This window comes from Diabrotica undecimpunctata, chromosome 1 (genome assembly GCF_040954645.1).
Source record: "Diabrotica undecimpunctata isolate CICGRU chromosome 1, icDiaUnde3, whole genome shotgun sequence".
In the NCBI taxonomy this organism is placed as follows: Eukaryota; Metazoa; Arthropoda; class Insecta; order Coleoptera; family Chrysomelidae; genus Diabrotica; species Diabrotica undecimpunctata.
Window position 1 is genome coordinate 8,413,081 of NC_092803.1, and position 24,118 is coordinate 8,437,198.

The 24,118-nt window shown below is 35.1% G+C and overlaps 1 protein-coding gene and 1 pseudogene across 1 annotated transcript in view; both read left to right on the forward strand.

Annotated features, from left to right (window-relative positions):
* The window catches only part of Sema2a (Semaphorin 2a), a 1,119,544-nt gene that overhangs the window by 572,735 nt on the left and 522,691 nt on the right, over positions 1 to 24,118 (forward strand). Inside the window, exon 2 of the mRNA XM_072536254.1 lies at positions 234 to 321. Coding sequence (XP_072392355.1) covers positions 234 to 321 — 88 coding nt within the window. The remainder of the gene's footprint in view (positions 1 to 233; positions 322 to 24,118) is intronic.
* On the forward strand, positions 3,195 to 3,293 carry LOC140432957 (U6 spliceosomal RNA; annotated as a pseudogene).

Genomic DNA, 24,118 nt, shown 5'->3' on the forward strand with positions numbered 1-24,118 from the left:
GAAAATATTATCACATCCAAAATCGTACTAGAAAATGAGGGTGAGGGTGAAAACGTATAGTCAAAGTTTTCGGTAAAAAAGAGACTACTCACACACCCTTACCTCTGACTGACCTAGTAAAAGTGCTCTTAAGCCAATATTTAATAGTAGGTTATCATTGAGTGTCTTATGTTCTTGAGTCTTAGTTTATATTATATCTTTTACATAGTCATTAAATGATTTTTTTGTTACAGATCATGTACGAGAATTTACCTGCGGGATGAACTACTACCGCACCTTTCACTTGGACAATAAAGGAGAAGCACTCTATGTCGGAGCCATGTAAGTATTAGAAAATTATTATAATATAGGTATAATGAAATTTTTATTTTTCCTAATCTACTTTAAAACATCAGTTCACAATTTTAGTAACTAATTATAAATTTAAACATAATGAAGATAAAAACTGTAACGATTTGAATCTTCTGTGAGTCTTGATATTATAGATGTTATAGATATTCTTCTTCTTAAGATGCCATACACCAAAGTGCGTAGGCGACTATCTCATTACTAGAATTCTGTTCTTGGCGGCGTGACACAGCTCGCCTGTATTGTGTATTCCTGTCCATTCTTTAATATTCCTTAACCAGGATAATTGTTTGCGGCCGGCTCCCCTCCTACCTTCGATCTAGATATATATTATATATATTATAGAGTTTGTGTTGCTACAAAGCATATATATTTTACATATACTTATATATAATAAAATATGACATTGTTATAATCATGCAGAGATATCTTAAAATTCACTATATTCAATTTAAAAATGTTATAATATTTTTTTCCCGGTTCGAGTAGTGTGGGATTTCTATGCACTAAAAACCTCGACCAGTTAAGAAGAATATGATGAAAGGCCTATGTGTTAGCAACTTTCCATGCTCCCTCCACTCCCTCAAAAGATTTTTAGCGTATCAACTCTATTCTGCTTCAGTAAACAACAACATTCTCGTTCCATTCTACCGGCACCACTTTAATCTCTTTTTATACTCCATTATCCTAGCAATTATGCCATCTCCAGTGTAATCTTATTAAGTAGCATATTGCTGTCTTCCTGTCATGGAGCCGTCGTATACATACACAGTATATCCGCAATATCTTCACTCTCTTCCTGAAACTGTACACGCAAATCAGTCCTTTCCTTTAATCTGTTTCAGGTAGATGCCAAAAGAATCGCATTCTGTAAATATTATGATTTAGATGATATTTACCGCTTCCCGTGTGTATCGTCGAGCCACTCCTTATTTTCATTCATGCACAATGCAATAGCCTCAATTCCTAAATTCAATAGCCTCTCTTTCAATTCCTCTTCAATTCAGATCCATGGATTCCAAGACAACCCCTTGAGGAAAGCCCGTACTGGTTCACATATATTTTTATGTTGTAGTGAGATTAAATAAAACGAGCGGTTCGAATTTATATAAATATATTTCTTTATAAGTTTACAGTCCGGTAATACCTAATCAACTAAACTTAACTCCTAGAAGGTAGGCTTATATATAAAAGTCACTATGTACGCGAACATTCTGGAGTAGCCCACCTCTAATTCGTCTCATCGCTTGTCGGGTCGAACTTTCTAGCGGTCGACAGTTCCCGTCGCATCTAGAAGGACAGATCATTCTCGTCCCGGCCTGCAACCGTTATATGGGCTACATAGAATGTAGAATGTATGTTCATCACAATCACAATATCGTTTTTGCAATTTTTTATTACTAGAACCAAGGGTGGCTGCTCCTCTTTGACTCAGCTCCCGGAAGCTCAGCTCACTTTAGCATGTCAGTCAAGTACATTGATGTTTCCATTGTTCTACGCTGTTCTATTTCCTTTAAATGATTTAATTGTATGTATATTTTATGAATGGATTCCTAATAATGTACGTACTTTGTTTTTCTTTGTATTTCATTCTAATTCATACAGAATTCGGATTTTTGATACGCTGGTTTGTAATCACTGTTAACTTTCCAGATTGGTTAGTGGTCCAGCTTGATCGTATCCTTCAATTGCTGGATCATGGATATCATGGCTATTATGGATAATCTGTTTTGTGTAGATGTGAGTTATATCCACTGGCCTAACTACGCCCATGTTTCGTATTTAAGAACATCAGCTTTTGAATGGTAGACTTCTAACTAGACGCTACGTATGGATAATTTTTCCAAATTGTAATAATAATATATTTATGTTTTTAATCTGCTTTTAACCTTTGATATATAAGAATATATTTATAAGAATATTGATATTAATATGTATATAAGAAAGTCAAATAAATATTTTAATTCTTGCAATACAAAGTTTTAATTTTGATTGAAATAAGTCGTTTTAAAAGCTGTACCCAAACGGCAGAAACAGTTGGTCGTGGAAGACCAAGGGTGAACGAATATATACCTGCCATACTACTCAGAATATTGTGTTAATCGATCTACTTTTATATTAGCCAATGTGTACAAAATACGAAATATGCTAATACACATTCTTGTATTTATAGCACATTAATGTCCGATCAACAATTTCAAAATTTTAAAAAGAATTTATATATAGCCTTTATTCTAATTTCTATATGGCAATTTAGCGGTGTTGTCGGCGAATATGTTACTATTTGCACAAAAACAAACTTTAATTCAGTTTTGGGGATCTATCAGTACTCCTGAGACGGGAAAATGCAAATGCCATCATCAACTGTCCAGCATTAGAGTTACTTTTGTGTCCCCTATTGGCAGGCAAATCTCCTATTTGTTAATTTCCCTTCTAGGCTATTGATGTCTGAATATAAAACCGGTCTGTATAATGAATTCCCTGCAATATGAGATGAGCAGACCCCGTCGCCGTGAATATTAATTTTTGGCATAATTGACTTTTTTAAACGCTGGATGCCGAGCTTAAATAATTCAAGGCACAATGAGCACGTACAAAGAAATTAAAAAAAGCTCTTTATTGGAAATTTATGCCTAGGAAAATTGGTCTACCGGATCGTTATTTACATGCAACCCGGCGAAATATTTCACGCGTTGGAAATTATCTTCTGCTTAACAAGAAATACTGATATTAATATGTTCACTAGTAAAATAAAATAAAAAATGTATTTTAGGTGGCATCGTGAGACAAATCCTAAAATGTCTTGAACAATACTTGTTCTGAAGCTATTTTTTTGTGGCATCCTAACTCGCTTCGGCTGTACATATTAAAATTGGAACGATCGAGAACAGATTAGCATGGCCTTTGTGCAAGGATGACAAAATCGCGAAGCGTTTCACATTTTTAATAAAACTTGGTATATTCCCAACAAAAATAGTAAACCTCCGTCTATATATTCAGGGATTCTGCAGTATTCACTGCCTTCCCTCGCTCAACCGTTTCCATCTCTCTCTGTTGTACCATTCTCCATCGTTTAGGCCTATCTTACTCACGGCGTCGTCTACTTCGTACCTCCAGGTTTTTCGGGGTCGTCCTCTTTTCCTTCTTCCTATGGGGCTCCATTCGGTTATTCTCTTTATCCATCTGCTGTCGCTAGTTCTTCTTACATGCACTTTAGTCTTTTTTGTTCTATATATGTTAGTATGTCAACACAACTAATAGAACTGATAAAAGAATCTCTAAAAGTAGAAAGTAGAATCCGGATACAAAATGAATTAACGGAAACAATAGATGTGAAAAAGGGACTATGCCAGGGAGACGCTCTATCATGGATCTTGTTCAAAATCGTGCTCGAGAAAATACTGAGGGACACAACAGTCAATACACGAGGAACAATCATTAATAAAAGCGTGCAAATACTAGCATTTGCAGATGATGTTGACATAATCGCAAGATCAAGAAGAGAAATGATAGAGGCATACAACCAAATAGAACGAGCTGCACAAAATAGTGGTCTTAAAATCAATCAGACCAAAACAAAATATATCCAGGTAAGTAAAAACGCAGAAATAAGGCAGCCACAAAATATAACAATAGGAGAACATAGAGGGGGTAAAAAACTTTATATACTTGGGATCCCTAGTCACGTCTGATAATAACGTTACGGAGGAAGTGAAGAGGCGAATATTTATTGCAAATAAATGTTGCCATGGCTTAATTAGGCACCTAAGATCAGATAACGTCGCAATAAAAACAAAATGCCAAATATATAAAACCCTAATAAGACCGGTACTCACATATGGCTCAGAAACCTGGACACTCACTAAAAGAGAGGAAACGTTGTTAGCCACCTTCGAAAGAAAAATCTTGCGACACATATATAAGGGCACAAAAGAAAACGGAATATGACGAAGAAGATGCAGCTCTGAACTATACAAAATATACCAGGATCCGGATATTATAACATTCATTAAAATAGGACGGCTGCGTTAGCTAGGACATGTAGAAAGAATGGAAGAAGGCGAAATACCAAACAAAATATTCAAACAGATGCCAGTAGGAAAAAGAACAAGAGGAAGACCGAAACTGAGATACTTAGAACAAATAAAAAATGATATAACAACCTTAAAAATAAAAAACTGGAGAAAAAAAGCACGAAACAGATCAGAATGGAGAAGAATCCTGGAACAGGCCAAGACCCAAAAAGGGTTGTCGAGCCAGTGATGATGATGATGTTAGTATGTCTGTTTCTATTGATGTTCTTTGCTTTATTTCGTCATTACTTCTCCTATCCATTCTTGTTACTCTGCAGCATCTTCGCAGGCATTCCATCTCTGTTGCTACTATCTTACTGCTGTTTTTCTTGTTTATGATCCAATTTTCAGCCCCATATGTCATAATACTTCGCACTAATGTTTTATAAATCTGTGTTTTTGTCTTCATATTTAGGTGTCTATCCCACCATCTATCTACTGAACTATTCAGATCTGCCGTAAACAAAGTCAGAATAGCCATTTTGATTGCCAACGTTCGGAACGGACACGGCACATGAAGAAGAAGATCCCACCATACTGAGTTAAGTTCTCGGATTGATGTTCTTGTTTGTTCTAATCTTTGTGTAATTTCTTCCTCTGTTGTTGCCTTTTTCGTGATTATAAACCCCAAGTATTTGAATTTATCCTTTCTTTTGATTGTTACGTTGTCATCAACCTGTAAATCTTCTATGTCTTCTTCACTTGTAGATAGGTACTCTGTTTTCGCGAGGTTAATATCTATGCCAGCCTTGGTATATTCTTCTTTTAGTTTATCATCAGCTGAGGTCGTCTTGGTCTTGTGCAATCACTACTTGATCGTCTGCAAAGCTTAACGTATATAGGTATTCGTTCCGTACCGGTACTCCAATGCCTTCGCATTTTCTTTTCCATGTAGTCAAGGCTTTCTCTAAGTCTCTAAGTATATTTTGAATAGGGTTGGAGATGTGGAACAACCCTACAGTAGCCCTTTTGTTGTGGTGAAGTCTTCTATGATTATTGTTCCCATTTTAATGGACACTTTATTTTCTTTATACAGAGCTTTTGTAGCCTCTATGTTCTATCTGTATTTCTAATTTGTACATTGCCTCCCATAGTTCTGACCTTAGTACAGAGTCATACGCCTTTCTCAGGTCCACAAATCAATTCAATCAATTTTTCTCACCTTTAAACTTCTCCTTATATACCCGTTCTTAATTTTATCGTTTTTAAGTTAAATTATGAACGAGTATGATTTATGAGCTATTAGTACCATTAAAAAGATATTTAGCGAAACTGGATTTTTTTGTCGACAAAGAAATATATATATATATATATACAGAGAAAAAGATGGAGAACCAGCGCCGAAAGAACAATTTTGGAGAATAACAACATTCATAATAACCACGCCCTTACAGCTGTACAGAATATAAGAAGTAGCTTGTGCAAATAGTCCCGAGTGAAAATATTTTATTTAGTTCAAAGTGAACTTTACCTTAGGTCCCCAAACTTCTGCTTGTACCTTGTATGGTCAAATTTTTATCTATTTTTAAACCAAAAATCTTTTATTTATTTTAGAAATGCCATATTTATAATTTAAATTATTTAGATGCAAAGTAATTAGACTATAATTACAGATCAAGAAAATAGTACATACCGAAAATAATATATATTTTAAAGCATTGTAATATGGCGCGAACAGTAGGATTCCGATAGAAAATGTAAATGAACCGTTTTAAACAAGGACTGACCTTAATATCGGCTTGTGGATCCACTATTTTGATTTTAATTATGGTGTCATGAACTAGTAAACTCTATAGTAACAAGGAGGTACAATTTTACTACCGAAAAGTGGTTTAGTAAAACGTGCTAGTGACGTACGGATTAACGGTTAATTAAACATTGTAAAAGTAATTTTAAACGAACACCAACTAATCAGATTAAGTCTTTTGGCTCGCTATGTGCCAGTAATTGGATTTCACTTATCCTTCGGATAATAATTTCCAACAGCTAATTAACGTGGTCGGTATCTGTTGCGATTAATTTGCGGTCCAGGATGACATTGCAACAAAGATGTTATCAATCCCGGCATAATCACGTGATACCTACTCACTCTCCGTTGGATCGTAGATAATGACATAACCCGATCTAATTTAGTCGAGGATGGGCTATTAGTGGGATCGAAGACGATAGTGGAAAGAGGACCCTGGGGCGTTATCTGCCCTTATCATCTTGTTATTAATTATTACTACACCGACGTGGAAACTTTCCTTGGATGCGGTTACTTTTAGTGGAGGGCATAAAAGTGATATATGTGTGTATGCGGTTGTGTATACATGGAAGATGATACACAGTTTCATTAGATAACATAAATTACTATGGCATGAAAAGGGTCGTTATTGGACATTCTTAAAGAGTTTACGGATGCCAATTAAAGAACTTTGATGTAAAACTTTAGATTATTTCTCTTAATGTCGACTACTGTATTTGTTTTTATAGTTATAAAATTTATATTTTCCCTACGTTTTATGGAATAAATAATTATCTGATATTGTACAAGTATGCTCATAGAAGTTTTGTGTTAGAATAAACTAAAGGTAGATTAGAATAATTTTTTTAACTGTTTTAAATATATTCATCCATACATAAATGCACAAAAGTTAATTAAGTTAATTAATTAAGTTTAATTTTGATCTTTATCTCTGTAAATATCTCTGTATATAGAGTTACTGATGGCGGTCCATAAACCTATCAATTTTCGTTTTCTTTTTGATCCATATACTTCCAAAAAAAATAATAGTAAACAATTTGGTAAGCATTTTTAATAACTCCCTTCTTCCAGTTTATATTAGAAGTTAATACAAAAGACTGCTGACTATATTATTAATATAAACTCACCGGGCTTAAGATATCTATCCAGATAACCTTCGTTAATCCCTAATCCTTGACATTCATAGCTCGATGATTGATAAAGTCAACAATGGACGCAAATCGCTATTTTAAAATCCCATCATTCACTTGTCGCAACTGGCGAGAATTGATTACCAGAACTACCCTTCTGCGGGTCGGTCCTTCAATAGTCCTGCCGTATAATACAATTTTAATTCCGTTTTTCCTTCCGATCTCATATTTTTTCGCCTTATCGAGATCTAGATAGAATGCCAGCTTGTTTGACTTGTAGTTATACGAGATCTGCGATAACGGCAACCTCGCAGGGGGCTCTCATAAAACGGCCGGCGATATTAAGTCGGTCACGAGTCACGACTGTTAGTGGAGCAGGGATCAAGGAGAAATATATTTGCGTATATAAGCGTTATATTACATGAGATTTATGTACATAGATTGACATCCTAGCGTTTGCTATGGCTAATCTAAATATTTGGGTAATGCGCGTTAAACATTAACCGGCGGAGAAGTAAGTAATAAGGACCAAGAAAAATATTTTACATAGTAAATATCACAATACCGCCTAGGAATGTGAAAAACTGAACAAGATTTAACATAAAATAGTATTGTGTACTGTGGTTTTCAATGGGAGAGACAGAGATCATCTTTTATATCGACAATACCGTTGCTGTAGGCCAGAGAGTGCAAATAAGGGGTTTGTTATCAATTCCGCTATACTTTATTTCACGCTAAGAAAGTTTGGTTTATGAAGATCAGTGTTGCCAAAACTTTCAAGCACGTGTTGCTACTAGACTGCCGATATACGAGTCATTCTAGTCAGAACCGTATTCAGAACTGTGTAGATGTGGTTAACTTAATTTCACTAATAAGCGGATACGTATAGTTATATATAATATATATGGTATGTACAGTACCTGGCCAAATTATTAGGCCAAGCATGGAAAAATGTACTATTTGAAGTTATTTCTCTCATGATTATAAATATATTTGAAAAAAATACGGTTTTGTTATTTTTTGTGAATATTAACTCTTAGGTAATTAAACTGTACTAAAAAAGTGAACAAAAAACTTTTATTGATTCAAAAAGTATAATTTTTACAAAGTAGGGATAAATTTAATATTTTGTATGTCCGCCTTTGGCTGTTAAAAAAGCTTGAACACGTCGAGGCATGCTCTCGATACAGTCTTGAATAGTTTCCTGGAGGTGAGCATTATGATTCCACTCATATATGAGCGTTTCAAGTAACTTCCAGAGCAGTGGCTATACCGTTCTAACGAGACCTAAGGAGGTCGAAATACGTATCAGCGGTTGTCGCTGCCCTGTATCAAAACAAAAATCTAATACCGTCATTATGTTTTATTACTTACTTCGTTTGGAGTACCAGAAACTGAATTCACTACGAATTTTGACCAGGATGAACGGCATGTGGTATGCAATTTTAGATTCCCTTGTCGAGTAATTCTTTCAGCTGTTTGTTTCGCAAATTTTAGGAAACACAGTGGTAAAAATTTGAATTCGGTTTCGCTAGGTAGAAATCGTTTGATTTCTCTTTTTAACTTCCTTTTATTAGTAATGTTTTTTTTTTTTTTCGCAATCTCCCTTTTCGGTAGTTCCCACCCATTCTCAATAGCGTTCATATCAGGCGAGTGGCCTGGCTAGTCAAGAACTTTAATTTTTTTTGTTTTAAATAAGTTGAAATGCTCTTAGCCTTGTGGCAAGGAGCACCATTGTGCATAAATATGGGTTTTCCATGGCTTTTTCCAGTTTTCCACTGTCGAGTTTTTGTATTTTTGAGCCCATTCGAAACGTTTCTTTATCATATCCGGAGTAAGCCTTGGCTTTCGAGCTAATGTCCCAGTTACCAGTTTGTTTTCGATAAGTCTCCGACGAACTGTTCTTTCTGAAATACAAATTCCTTTATCTCTTACCTGCAGGGTAAGCATTCGCAGTGGTTTCTTTCTGTTTACTAGGCAAATATCTCTTATTTTGCGATCAGTCCTAGGAGTAGTCACAAACTGACTCCAGTCGCAATTTTTTGTTTTATATTTCTTACAGAACTTCTTGATACTCCTACTATTGCTACTATTTCATTTTGAGACATTTGTCCAGCTTTTAGGAGTCCGTAAATATACCAGTAACTTCACTGCATATGTTTATAATCTAAAAAATAATAAAAAAGGATAAATCACTCACCTCTGCAATAGAATTTCAGGTCAAAACCGTTTAGAATTCAAATGTTCCCAGACAGTATTTGAGGTTATAAAATACGCACTAGTTGACAGGACGCAATGCTGTCTAGAAATGGCGGATAGGGCGGTGTTGCCAACGTTAAAATAGTAAAATAATGTTACCATACTATATTAAATGTTGCTATGCGAAAAAATAATAACATTCCTGTTGATAAAAATTATTAATTTTTTCATGTTCTTACGGCTCTTAGTCCTCTTTCCGCAGCTTCTTTACGTATTTTAGAAATAGTACTTCAACCTACTCCCGTTATAGCACTTACTTTATCGATAAAACACTTTTACCACTCTTTAAATTTAGATGATAATTAAGTATATTTAAAATAATTTTAATGAAGCGAGATCGGCGTTTATAATGATGAAGTCTCTTTTCAGAAGTCATGATTTACCACTTGCTACCAAAATCTCTCTCATTAGATGCTATGTATTTTCTACGTTATTATACGGAGTAGAGGCCTGGACACTTTCCGAAGCTTCTTTAAGAAAACTCGAGGCATTCGAGATGTTGTGTTACAGACGTATTTTAAGAATTTCATGGGTGGATCGTCTGACTAATGTTGAGGTCCTACGTAGAATAGGCAAGCGAGGACCAGCGAGAAGAAGAATATCTTGGCTTCAAAACCTGAGAAAGTGGTTTAATACATCGACAACCGGACTATTCAGAATAGCAGCAAGCAAAGTTAGGATAGCCATGTTGATCGCCAACATCCGGAACGGATAGGCGTCGTAAGAAGAAGAAGAAAATAATTTGTTTTGCAGAGATGTTAAACATATTTCCTTGGCTAAATTTTTGAATTTATATTTTAAATGAACATTAAAGTCAGAATAACTACTAAACAACCACAAAGCCTTATTATCATTAGGTCCGAGGTACAAAGATAATTATATTGTAATGACTATTATTCTAATGACATCTTATATTCTCACCGGAAAACAATTAACCTGTCCTTAATATAATTAAAATAATACAAAATAAAATTATCCTTTTTAAATAATATTTATTTAATTAAAATCATTTTCCCTACTCTTGTGTCCGAAAATCGATCAATTTTATTGAGCTCACGAGAATCGTAAAAAATCGCGCCAATTTATTTACCACCTTTATAAAATATAAGTTTATTTTCGGCAAAATAGAAAAACCGCATACGAAAGTTGCATTCTTTGCCTTTAAAACGCATCTTGATTTTTGTCGATAGAACATTTGGATCAGAAGATATCGAATTTTTACCGTCGAGCTGACGAGCCTTGATTTCGCGCTCTTAACTGACCTGCAAAATCGACGGTTGCTTCAAGCGTTTTTTCTAAGAGAACGGTTGATTTTACACAAAAAATGCTTATAAACATTTTTGTTTAAAATTATTTGAGCTACATTTTTTATTTGAAACATTTTTTTCTACGGTGTTTAGATTCTTGGTAAACCGATTTTTTTGCGGTTTTACCCTGCTGCGAGGTGGAAGCCCGGGGTTAAAAGGTAAACTTTTTTGCATCTTTTTGAGATCCCAAAATTAATATTCTGCAAAATTCAGCTTGTTCGTATGATTTTTAGAGGTCAACTCTCTGACAACTGGAGTATTAAAAGATTTTTCATTTTTTAATTATAACATTTTTCGCGTTGGATATTTTTGATGATGTTGTAATTATTGAGTTAAGCCGCCTTTGTGGAATTTTACTTGTGTTATAGAATATTACGTCGTTAAATATTGATGTGAGCCATTTTATTTTTTTATTATCCATGGTTTCATTATTTCTGATAAAGCGTGTGTCCAAAACTCACAAATCGGTTAAATGTTGAGTAACTTTTTTAAATTATACATTTTCCCAAATTATTTAATCGCGCAATGCCGTCAGCAGCACACAAATTTGCGTTAGTCAGTTTGCGGCTGTAGAACGAAAGGGTACGCACATTAATTCACCCCTTCGCATATCTTCAGTTACTTTAAACGCATGTTTTTGATATGACCGCCCAACGGTTCTCAATTTAGTCAGCAAAAAAATCGCCTGGCCACATCCCAAAATGTCCTCATCTCACAGAGGGCGCTTTAGAGAGAGTCCGACTTAAAAGGAAACTTCAGAACCAATTTTAAAACAGTTAACGACGTTAAATTAAGCGGCCCGACTTCAAAGGTGTCGAAACCGGCGCGAGCTGGGAGTTGATCACGTCTACTTCGTCAAAGAGTCGATTCGAACGAGGTAAAGGGGGAATCAAAAAGGGCAGTGGTGGAGCCCAAGAAAAAGGTGGGAATTTGATCAAACGTTGATTTCCGCTCGACGATGCTAAAGGTCAATGACGTTTGCCAAGAGTTACTAGTAAAAACTGTAGAAAACAATACATTATTCGCCCTTTTAATTGTAATGGTGTACAATATTTATTATGGATGTTTTGTAATCATCACAAACATACTGTAGCTACAGTCATTCATCCAACGATAGCTATCCTAGTGACTGCGCCATACTTAATATATAATATTTTATTTTATTTTCACTTTTTTGGAGGTATTATCTCTTCTGTCTCGAGCAGAAGTTATATGGAGAATACATTAAATTATATACGAGATTTTTCTTATGATGACAATATTTCACTGACCATTTATGTATCATTGAAGAAAATGTTACAGAGACTTACTAAATGTCGAGATAATAATATAGATGGTAAGTGAAGAAGGCCCTGTTATGAAACAGAAATGTGATAATTTGCTTCAAATTATATACTGCAAAGGGAAATAAGCTTACGATAGCATTAAGTGGTATTAGATGTGGAATGCAATGGCAGAACTTCATAAAAACTTATCCAGCTAGTTAAAATATGTGCAAATGGATTTAGATCCAGCGTACGGATAGGTCACAAACTCTCAGCGTTCGAATCTGCCATTTAAATATAGAAGGTATTAGTAGAAGTAAGTGTGAGTACCTTCAAAAGGTTCTCATTGAAAATAATATCGACGTGGTCGCAATTCAGGAAACACATGTAGAAAACGAAGAACAAATTCTCGCTAGAGGAAGAATTCATGGCTATGATTTATTGGGTGCAACTTACCATCCAGCTTATGGAGTAGCAACCTATGTTCGAAACAAAATAGAAAATGCACACGTATGTTCTACATCAGACATAAATAACATTCATACGGTTACCATACAAATTGGCGAAATTACTATCAGCAATATTTATAAACCCCCGGCAGTCCTGTGGCCTCCGCATGTTATTCACGCCCACCCACACCCCTCAGTTTATGTGGGAGATTTCAACAGTCACCACGAACTCTGGAAGTATAGGCAAAGTGATCAAAACGGCGAGGCTTTGCTAAACTGGAGCGAAGAGGTTGACACTTATTTAGTCTTTGACGCTAAAGATCAGGGAACTTTTCGATCTGCAGCCTGGAAACGAGAATACAACCCAGACCTATGCTTTGTCTCCACAAATGAAAACAATTAACCCCTGGCAACTTCACGTACAGTACTCCCAGATTTTTCACATAGCCAATATAGACCAGTTGTAATAGAAGTTGGCATCAAAATACCAATAATAACATCTTTTCCTCGACCTAGGTGGAACTTTAAAAAAGCAGACTGGACAACTTTTACTGAGAGATTGGACAAATGTTTGGGATGGATAACCCCAACACGTGAAAACTACATGAGATTTGTTGGCGCGGTTATCTCTACAGCGAAGAAAACTATACCCAGGGGATATCGTAAAGAGTATGTCCCAGGATGGGATGAAAAATGTGAGAAATTATATCAAGAATACAACGAAAGCCAAGACCGAGAAATTGCGGACGAACTACTGCACAGTTTGGATGCTGCCAGACGACAAAAATGGATGGAAACTGTGGAAAAATTAGACTTCAGAAAAGCATGGTCCTTACTTAGAAAACTTGGTAGTAGCAGACACACAACTAGAGATAAAGTACCAACAGTTCCCAACAGAATGGCCTCCCACATTGTAGCTACCTCAAGCGCGCCTAGAGATCGTGACCACACCACCAAAGTAAAGCAAGAACTAAAAATACTGAAGTCTGAATGCCCGCTTACATCTCAATACTCTGAAGCGTTTACTCTAGAAGAAATTAACTCAGCAATATCAGAAATTAAGTCTGGAAAGGCACCCGGCACAGATATGATAAAATCAGGGGAAATCCCCCACTCACTAAAAAGAGCCTCCATTATAGCCATATTAAAACCGGGAAAGGCAAATGATCAGCCTCAAAACTACCGACCGATTGCACTGCTGAGCTGTGTCTATAAACTGTTGGAACGATTAATCTACAACACAATTAGTAATAACATATTTGAATTGATACCTGTTGAGCAAGCAGGGTTCAGACCTAACCGCAGCTGCACAGATCAGATCCTATCCCTAACAACACATATTGAAGCAGGTTTTCAAAGAAAGCAAAAACATCCGTTGCTTTCATTGACTTATCAGCCGCATACGACACCGTCTGGAGACAAGGACTAATCTGCAAACTAATCCGTGCCATCCCGTGTCAAAAGACTCATTGATAGCATGCTCACCGACAGACCAAGTCTCAATGGGCAACTCAAAAAGTGTCCAAATGAAGCTCAGCAATGGACTGCCACAGGGATCTGTTTTGGCACCCTTACTTATCGGACTTGTATACTCGACAGCTGAATATGCTTCCCCATTATGGCTCAATAGCAAACACACGAAGATTATTGACACCCAATTAAACCAGACAATGCGAATGATTTCAGGTACAATTAGACCAACACCTAACTATTGGCTTCCCATCCTGAGTCACATTCCACCGCCGAAACTACGAAGAAGTCACTCCCTTCTCAGAGAATATCGAAAAATCCAGTCTAACCATCAACTACCCATCCACCATGATAGGCGTGATATCGAAATGAACAGACTGCGCTCCAGATATCCTGCCATGTTAAGGGCCACCTCCTTACATCAGGAACATTTCGACCTCACCAACGCTTGGAGAAGACAATGGGAGCGTGACTCACCACAGGAAGCACAGCAAATGGCCTGTATCGATCAGAAACCGCCAGGCTTTGAACTGACCCGGAGTACATGGACAACGCTAAACAGAATAAGAACAAGAAGCGGTAGATGTGCTGACAGCTTACATAAATGGGGAAAAGCTCTTACTCCGGAGTGTGACTGTGGTGCGCAACGACAGACCGTCCGTCACATTGTTGAAGAATGCCCCCGAAGGCGGTTCCCTGGAGTTTTTGACGAGTTGCGACCGAAAATGTTTTAGACTATATTAATGCATTAGATGTTCGTTTGTAATACTCCATGTAATGTTTTATATTGCTTTTTAAATATGTGTTCTTGTATGCCATACGATAAATAATGTTGAGTTGCATTTGTCTGTCTATGGTTTAAGTTTCATTTCAGCTAATATATTTTTATATTTGGGGGGGGGGGGGATAAATTGCTCCATTTTCCTTTTCCACTCGTGCATCTGCCTCTGTCTAAGTATGGTTACAATAAGATGATAAAAGAAAGACTATCATAATATCCTATTCAATGCGCCAATCTATTATTAATATTGAATAATTGATTCAGGGTATTTTTTTTATTTGATTTACTCTATATATTGATTTCACCCCCTAACAAAGCAATACCAATGTATCGGTTGTGTCTCTATTTTAAAATGAAATTAAACTAATCTCAATTTCCAAAACACCGCAAACACGAACTGCCTGTGCCTCAACCCCTTCGGGATCAGAAACTCGTCTTTCTTACAAACGACCGAAAATTGGAAAAATTCTCAGCTTGGCAGTCGTAGTACTGTGGAAGTGTCGCCATCTGTGGTCTCGTCCGGCAAGAATAGAGACGCACGGAGCAATGCAATTAGCAGTGTTGTCTCCGGGGCCATTGTTGCTTACCGGAGCGGCACGTGACCTGGGTAACCAACGGTACGGGCAGCAAGGGAATCCGCAAACGACCCCCTGTTATGGTCCCCTTTGTTCAGAGACGTAGATCGTTTCTGTGGTTTCTAAAACTCACGGTATTTCTTACTACCGCTAAAGATATTGTATATAGGACTATAATAGGGAGTCATCGATTGTACCTGGTATATATTACGGTAGATTCAGAATTCAGATTTACAGGTAATTCATAAATACCTGTTACAATTTAAGTGATCACTCATATCGAAAATGAATAATGCAATTTTATAATTTACTACTTTTTCATTATAACCTAAAATATTATAAAATGCTCTTAACATAGTTTTCAAAAGATTATTATATCATTATATATGGTAATTTTGGTTTTTATATTCGTGTTTTAAAACTTCCATATATCTTTGCATACATATGTAAAATTCTATTATTTAGCAAAAACTATTGAGGTATTCGACAGTGCACTTACCATTTTATTACACAAAGAGAGCGATCCAACAGACCTTGAGAATTACAGACCGTTAAGTCTGTTAAACCACCTCTACAAGTTATTTTACAAGAATAAGCAACTGGATAACAACTCAACACAGTCTGTGAGGACTTGATAAGTCCTCACAGACACTTCATCTAAGGACTAGCAACCCCAGTGCAGTCTTACATTGCCATGTGATTAATTCCTCTTGTTTCTTAAACATAATTTATACTAAATATACTAAAAAAAACCATTATTTTTTAAAATTGATGACACTAACCTTTTCTCTAGAACTTTTTTCAAAAGAGGACAGAGCCTGATTCTCAATCCGCCACTGCTGTATACTCTCCGCAACATATGTTGATGTTATCAATTTCACTGGTAACTTTAAATATCGGGTTTATACGCAAATATTTAGTGGCTCAAAACATATACACCTGAAACACTGATGATGGAATGCAGATTCCGAAAACGTTTTGTGATATAGCCCGATTGGGGTACTTTTATTATTATACCTTTTATACAGAAATTATTTAAATAAAAATATAAATAGATAAATTTTACGAATTAACATTGTTATCAGTTACACAATAGTTAAAAAGTAACAGTTATTTCTCTTATGTAAATTCACTTGGCATTTCGATGTTTTTTATTCATACTCACACCAAACTTTATCACAGTTGGAATCAGTTAAAGTAAATGTAGCTGCGAAATTTCTCCCGTTTGAGTCGTATTTTGCTCAAGATTGAACGAGATTTGAAAGCCGAATTCGCTAACAAGATTATGTATGTATCTCTGCGGATCCGAGTGCGTATATTTAACGGGTTAATTTTGTTAAAGCTCAGAATATCGTTCAGCATCATTGGAAACCGTCTCGCCAATAGAAATAAATCCTGATTTCGACGCAAAAAATTGAAGCGATCACATAATGGCTGTCTCATTTATAAAATAACGGATATGTTTTTAGTAGAGTATCTTGGGCTTAGGTTCATACTAAAGTTTGTCCATAATACTATGAAATTTTTTTGTACCCATGCCTTTTTCAAGAAATATTAACTAAAAAACAATGTGATTTAAAAAGAATCTTTGACTTACCAAGCATGCAAAATTTGGTTGCGAAAAAGTACACAATTAAAATAATATAGGACATGTGAATATAGGTAAAAAGATAGGACATGCCTACTAAGTCATTACAAGTAAAATAATATTTTAAATTTAATATGATTATGTTATGGTACGTTTATTATTTAATCATTTAAACAATCAACTATTTTTACACCATGTAAAAAAACTTAAAACTTTGCGAAGGCTGCAGTATTTGGGTTATTAGTTATTATGCTGCCTTTGTGTACAATAATTCTTCGATGTAAATACTGATGCGTCTGTCCAATATATGTTGAAGTAAAGTCCTTACAATTTACGTAATAAACTACATCTGATTGACGGTCTTTATTGATACTATACTTGGGTACACGGCATGAAGTTTTGTAAGTTATAATGAGTACCATATGTGGTACTCAAATGACTCTTTGACAATGCAAGGAAACGAGGCTGGCAGTCAACCTGTTAATGTTCATATCTAGAAAGAATGGAATTTGTTCCGAAAATTCATGAATGTTTGAGTGTGGCCATTGTTGATATTCTTTGGGGTAGTTTTTTGTAAGGTACTATTTTTTTAGGTGGGTATATCGGGCATTTCTTGCCATTTTTACAATGAAATCGTCCATGATAGTAATTGCTTTTGGTGATTTTGAACGTTTTTTGTTGATCTACCAAATTAAATTTAACTAAATTGCCACTAAGTAGGTGTAATTAATGGCAGTTATTATGCTTTCAGAGCCGTTATAAAATAACTGTTATTTTTAGCATCTTCCAAATAATCTTAAATATTCATACCCGTATCTGCTGTTTTTAATTCAGCAGTAGCAAGACTGTAATTAAGTACAAAACGAATTGAAATATACCCACCGTATTCCTAAAATTCGCCCGTTTCACCGACAGCTCCGCAGAGAGCGCGAAATTTCAAAGGCATACTCCGAAATGAGATTATGTATGTATCTCTGTGTAGCCCCGTGTGTTCTGAGTGAATATTTCCAACGGGTTAATGTTGTTAATGGCAAAGAGTTCGACTCAGAAAATCAAGCTCAGAAAATCGTTGGGTATTAGAGGAAGCCGCTACACCGGCACTAATTTTCATTATCGCGCGTAGAGCGGGTGTAATTGCAACAAGGGAAATTGCTTTAGATTTTGAATACTCCGCTGTGCACGATGATAAAGGAAATTATCCCCGAAACGGATAACTGGATAATTAAACTACATACAAAAAATAATCTGCTACAACAACATAGCCGCAGCTTAGTTGAAATTTTATGTAATTCCTCTTTGATTAGAATGTATCTACAAAAATTATTTAATCATATCTTAAAAGAGTGAAGATGATGAAGAGAGACGGTTTCTTGTAATAAGATAATGCTTGTCTGGGGTGGGGAATTATATCTTCGATTAGGTATGTCAATCCCATGTGATTTATTAAAGTTAATCGATGATTAATGCATTAATTACTAGACATAATGTCCATTAGAGGTATTAATTCTAATCGTCGATCCAAGTCAGTAGGTCCTAAATCACGAAGTAAATAAAATTTTAAAATCAAAAACAATAAAACACTGAAAACTTTTATTTTTAACATTTTCAAAAAATTTATTATTATTTATTCCCACTGCAGCTGTTCTACAGAAGATCTAGAGCAAATGGGAGTGCGATAATGGGAATTACTGGCACAGGACCGACAAACATGGAAGGCAATAATAAACGCGGCAAAGACTCACGAAGAGTTGTAGCGCCATTGATGATGATGATGACTACAGCTGTTTCGGCAGAGTGCTTCTCTCAAGTTATGCATTTTTACTATGCGTCTACACTTTAAAGCCTTTAAAACTGCACTTAAACAGTGGTGTATACAGACTTAAATGTGGCGACTGCCCAAAAACTGACATCGGCCAAACGGGTAGAACCTTTAACAAACGTGTAGCAGAACGCAAAAGATCTTTCAATAATAGAAAAACAGATTTTACGTACAATGTGCGTAATCTTTACGTACAATTGCGTACAATATACCTTTTAGATCATAATCATTCTTTTAATGACCAATTTTAAATTCCCCATATTCAACATAAAGGCCCTAAGCTATCTTTATTGAAACCTATGGAAATTAATAAACTAAAAAAAAACAGAAATGATTCTTATGCCCGATTTCACCAACGATAACTAAACAAATGCCTTCGGAAGTAATTCTTGTCGAAAGGAACTTCGTAAGTCTATACTTAGGATCAATCGCGTTTCACAACTAAAAGAATGCTTATCTAGGAAATGCTTTCTTGTTTCTAGTTTGTTAAGTAGACTACCTATATAATTTTTTTCCTTTAGTATTAACTTTCGAGGTTAAAACTAATTAATTTAACTTAATTTTTTTTAAGATTTACATTATAAAAACTAGTCTATTTGATTCATATATTTTGAAAAAAAAATTTCGACAATAACATCTCTTGCAATGCCATATTGTTTTTGATTATCAAGCGGTTGATTTATTTGGCCAGCTTCAATTAACTGAACAAAGTTTTCTAAAATCGTCTGGACGCTGATCTTATTTTGCTTCAATACAAATATTGTGTAAAATAGCACATGCTATTATTACATTTGCAGCAGTTTCTAACTTTAATCTTAATCCTACACTAAGTACAGGAAAGCTCCGTTGTAAAACCCCATAGGTATTGCCTTTCAACAATATTTCTTGTACGAATGCGGCTACAGTTATATCGTACTTATGCATCTTTCCTGGGATGCAAATATGGCGTCAGAAGATAATTCTGGAATAAAAATCCTAAATAAATACCACTTTCAAAATTAAAACATAATCTGCTGTTCTGAAATATAACAGAGTCATAGGTTGATCCAGGCAAGCGACATACTGTCTACACATTTATAGAAAAGTAGCCTTTTCTGATTTCAGAGCATCATCTCCACCTATAATTATAAGATGTTATTTATTGTTTTACCTAGGTTTTCCATCTTAGTGTGGGTACAATCCAATGTACCGAGTACATTTGGGAACCTAGCTACCTTAAAAAAAATTTAGTTATGATGATATTTCTTCATCTGTAGCCGGAAAAATGTATTTTTTTTACCTCCTTAATGCAGTTTTTACACGTTTAATTACTCTGCAACTAGTACTGGCACTTACACCTTCAAAATCTCCTAATTCTAACAGAAAGCTTCCAGTTGCATAAAATCACAACATTTGCAATAGCTGATTTATGGACGATAAAGAATTGTTTGAAAAAGACATAAAATGTATAATAATATTTTGTATTTAAATTTGCACATGCATGTCTGTAATAAACTCCAAATCATTTTCTATTTGTTCCAACACATATAAAACTGTTGGTTTAGACATTTAAAACCTTCGAAAAATTCGAAAAACATCCACATCGTCCTTCTTCTTCTTCCTACTTTATAAATAGGCTTAATGCCTGTTTTACTTCGGTTTTTAGCCTCAATTGATGTTGTCTGACCATCTTTTCCTCGGTCGTCCCAATGATATTTTTCCATTTGGCGATTTCTCTCTTGCTATTCGTACTATTCTATTTTCTGTCATTCTTTCGATGTGTTGATTCCATTTCACTTTTCTTCTTTTGGTCCACGAGTTTATTTCCTCTATACCACATCTCACTCGTATTTCCTCACTTCTTACTCTGTCTCTTAGAATTTGGTTTGTTATTTTTCGTAAGACTTTCATTTCTGTTGTTTCCAATAGTCTTTTTGTTTTCGCCGTATCTGCTCTTGTTTCCGCTGTGTACGTCATTATCGGTCTTATTATTGATTTATATATCCTGGTTTTCGTTTCCGTTTCATCCCGCTGCTCTGTTTGCCATGTTCACTTGTTTTTGTACTTCTTCTTCCACTTTTCCGTAGCTTGACAGTTTTATTCCCAAGTATTCAGTTTCCATCACTTGTTCTATTATTTTGTTATTTACGACTAATTTACATCGTCTCGGTTCCGCTGATATCACTATCGTTTTAGTTTTCTCTGTTGAGATCTCCATGTTGTATATGAGCGCCGTATCTTCGAATTCTTTAATTAATCTTTGTAGGTCATCTTCATATTCGGCTGTTATTATGGCGTCGTCGGCGTAGCATATTATCGTTATTTCCTTTTCTCCCATTCTATATCCTCTTCTTTTTTTAACTTTCTTTATGATTTCATCCATTATCATATTAAATATTAATGGGCTCAGCGAATCTCCTTGTCTAATGCCAGTTTCATATTTGATAGGTTGCGATAGTTTTCCTTTACATCTTACCATAGCTATTATAGTTATTTTTATATATATTCTCAATGGTTTTTACTAAATCCAGTGATATTCCCTTTTCATATAATAAATGTATCGAGTCCCGAATTCTCACTCTATCAAACGCTTTCTTCAAATCTATCAGACACATATATGCTGGTTTGTTGTATTTCAGCGACTTTTCCTTTATTTGTCTTATTACAAAAACTGCATCCGTGCATGATCTTCCTGTCCGAAATCCTTGCTGTTTCTCTTGCAGAGATATTCGTTCGTTTATTTTTGTCGCTATTATTCTTGTTGTCAATTTAAGTGTTGTCTTTAATAGATTTATTGCTCGATAATTATTGGGGTCTTTCTTATCTCCTTTTTTGAAGAACATCACCATGATTTCTCTCCTCCATTCATCTGGTATTCTGTTCGTGGTGATTATTTTATTAATAAGAAGTTGCAGTTGTTGTACAAGGTGATCACCTCCATATTTTAAGAGTTCATTTGGTATTTGATCTTCTCCTGGTGACTTTCTGCTTTTTAATTTGTTTATTCCTTCTTTCACGTCGTTTTGGGAGATTTCGGTCTTTTCCTCAGTTATTATATTTGGCGTTTCTGGTAAAGGTTCTTCGTTTTGTTTTTTAAACATTTCTGCCAGGAAGGCCACCCATGTATCCTCTTGTATGTGTTCTATTTCAACTAGTTCTTTCATTTCGCTTCTTTGTTGTCTTATGAAGCGCCATACTTGTTTCTGTTGTCCATAGAAATCCATCTCTAGTCCTTTTGTGAATCTTTCCCAGTAATCTGTTTTTGTTTTTCTTACCAATTGATGAGCTTCAGTTCTTATTCTTTTATATTCTTCATATGATTCATTCGTTTTTTCTGACTTATATTTTAGGAAAGCTTTCTTTTTTTGGTGACATTTTTGTTTCACCTCTAGTGTAAACCATGGTGTTTTCGTTGACCACTTTTTGTTTATTATTTTCGTTCCAAGGGCTTCTCGGGCTACATCGTCCAAAGATTTAAAATAATTTGGTCGATTCTTGATAACTTAGGTCTTCTTTCTCTGTTTCTTCTTCAGAATCAGATGACGATTCGAACCAGATTTTGCATTAAATTGCAGTGCTTCTATGTTGTGAATATTACCAAAGGAACACTTATTAATATATGTAAAATAATACAAAAATACAACTGACGACAGAATAACAACACACAATTTAAGAAAAGAACCGAGTTATTGACAAACTTCATAAGTACATCCGTCAAAACTGTAAAAACATAACCTCACTTTCAACTATATGTAATACCCATAATGTTTAGGAATATCGCAAAACTTATCCTACTATAAGGTAATGCTTAAGCGGCTTAGACAATTCTTAGCTTATGATGAATTCCATTTTAGAGTTAAGAAGTACCTAAGCCCACTCTGGTAATTTTTAAATATTTAGGTATCATTGGTGAAATTAGGCATCAATGGCCAACTTGATACACACATCTCTCACCGAAAGGTACTAGTGATACTAAATTATAAGAAATTTTGTGGAAGTGGTTAAAATAAAAGTTTTCAGTGTTTTGTTGTTAGACAACGGTCTATAATTTATTTTTATGAACGAGAGAGTAATTAGCATAATTTTAACTGGTAGCTCCGACCACTCCATGGGCGTGCTCAAGATTAATTGAAAAATTACTTTGAATAATTGTAAAAAATAAACGAATTATTTCAGTGTTATAACGTGTTATGTGTATGTAAACAAAAGTGACCTCTTTTATCACACAGTATATTAGAACTGACTGGCCTACATTAAAAAGGGTTTTAAAAAATTCACATTTTTTTTAATTTTTAAAAATTACAAAAGAGAAAAAGAGTTTTTAAAACCGTCTAAGGTATGTTAACTAGATGAATAAAAATATTAATATAAAACTTACAGCTACTTGTTACAAATCCAAATCAGATTCAGAAGATGAACTTTCAGAACCAAGATTTATAATAACTGGCTCGATCATTTTATCAGTAATATTGTCCAGCTTCCACATTTTTTCCTCTTCTTTAATAGTGTGATTTACTGCCTTTTCCCAGTTTTCAGGTTTTACATTATTTACGGCCTCCAAAAACAACTGTTTAACATCATGAATTTTAAAAGTGGTATTTTTTCTTGAAACTTCACTCTTTATCTGTGCCCATACCAGTTCAATCGGGTTTAATTCACAATGATATGGTGGGGATCTAAGTACTGTCATTCCACGATTTTTGGCAATTTCATCAATTTCGTATTTTTTAAATTTTTCTTTATGAAGGGCACACAACGAATAAAGTTCCTTTCTTATAGATCCGGGATGGTACGTAATATTTTTTGAACTCAGCCAATTCTGCAAGTCTTTTTTTAACCACTTGGTTGTGGGCAGTCCTTCTATAAGTCTGGAGTGATAACTTGCATTATCCATTACTATTACACAGTTCTTAGGAAGAAGATCTATCATTTGTTCGAACCATTCTTGAAAGACATCAGCGTTCATGTCTTCATGGTAGTCACCGGTACGAGTTGATTCAAAAGTTAATAAACCACCTTCAACAAAACCGTCTGAACTGCCAATGTGTACTATTATCAGCCTGCGTCCCTTTCCTGATGGTGGGTTTAAACCAGTAGATAAGTTATTTACAAAAGCGTGCCTTTGACTTGTAACAGTTTCATCCTGCCAAAATTTATTTGGTGTATGACCCTCGTTGATCCATGTTTCATCAAGATAAAATATTTTTCTTTTTTGGTTTCTCATTTCCTTTATGGTTCTTAGAAAATGTCTTCTCCATATGACAATATCGCTTCTTTCTAATAAAATAGACTTTCTGGGATTCTTTTTCCAGCGGAAGCCTATTTCTT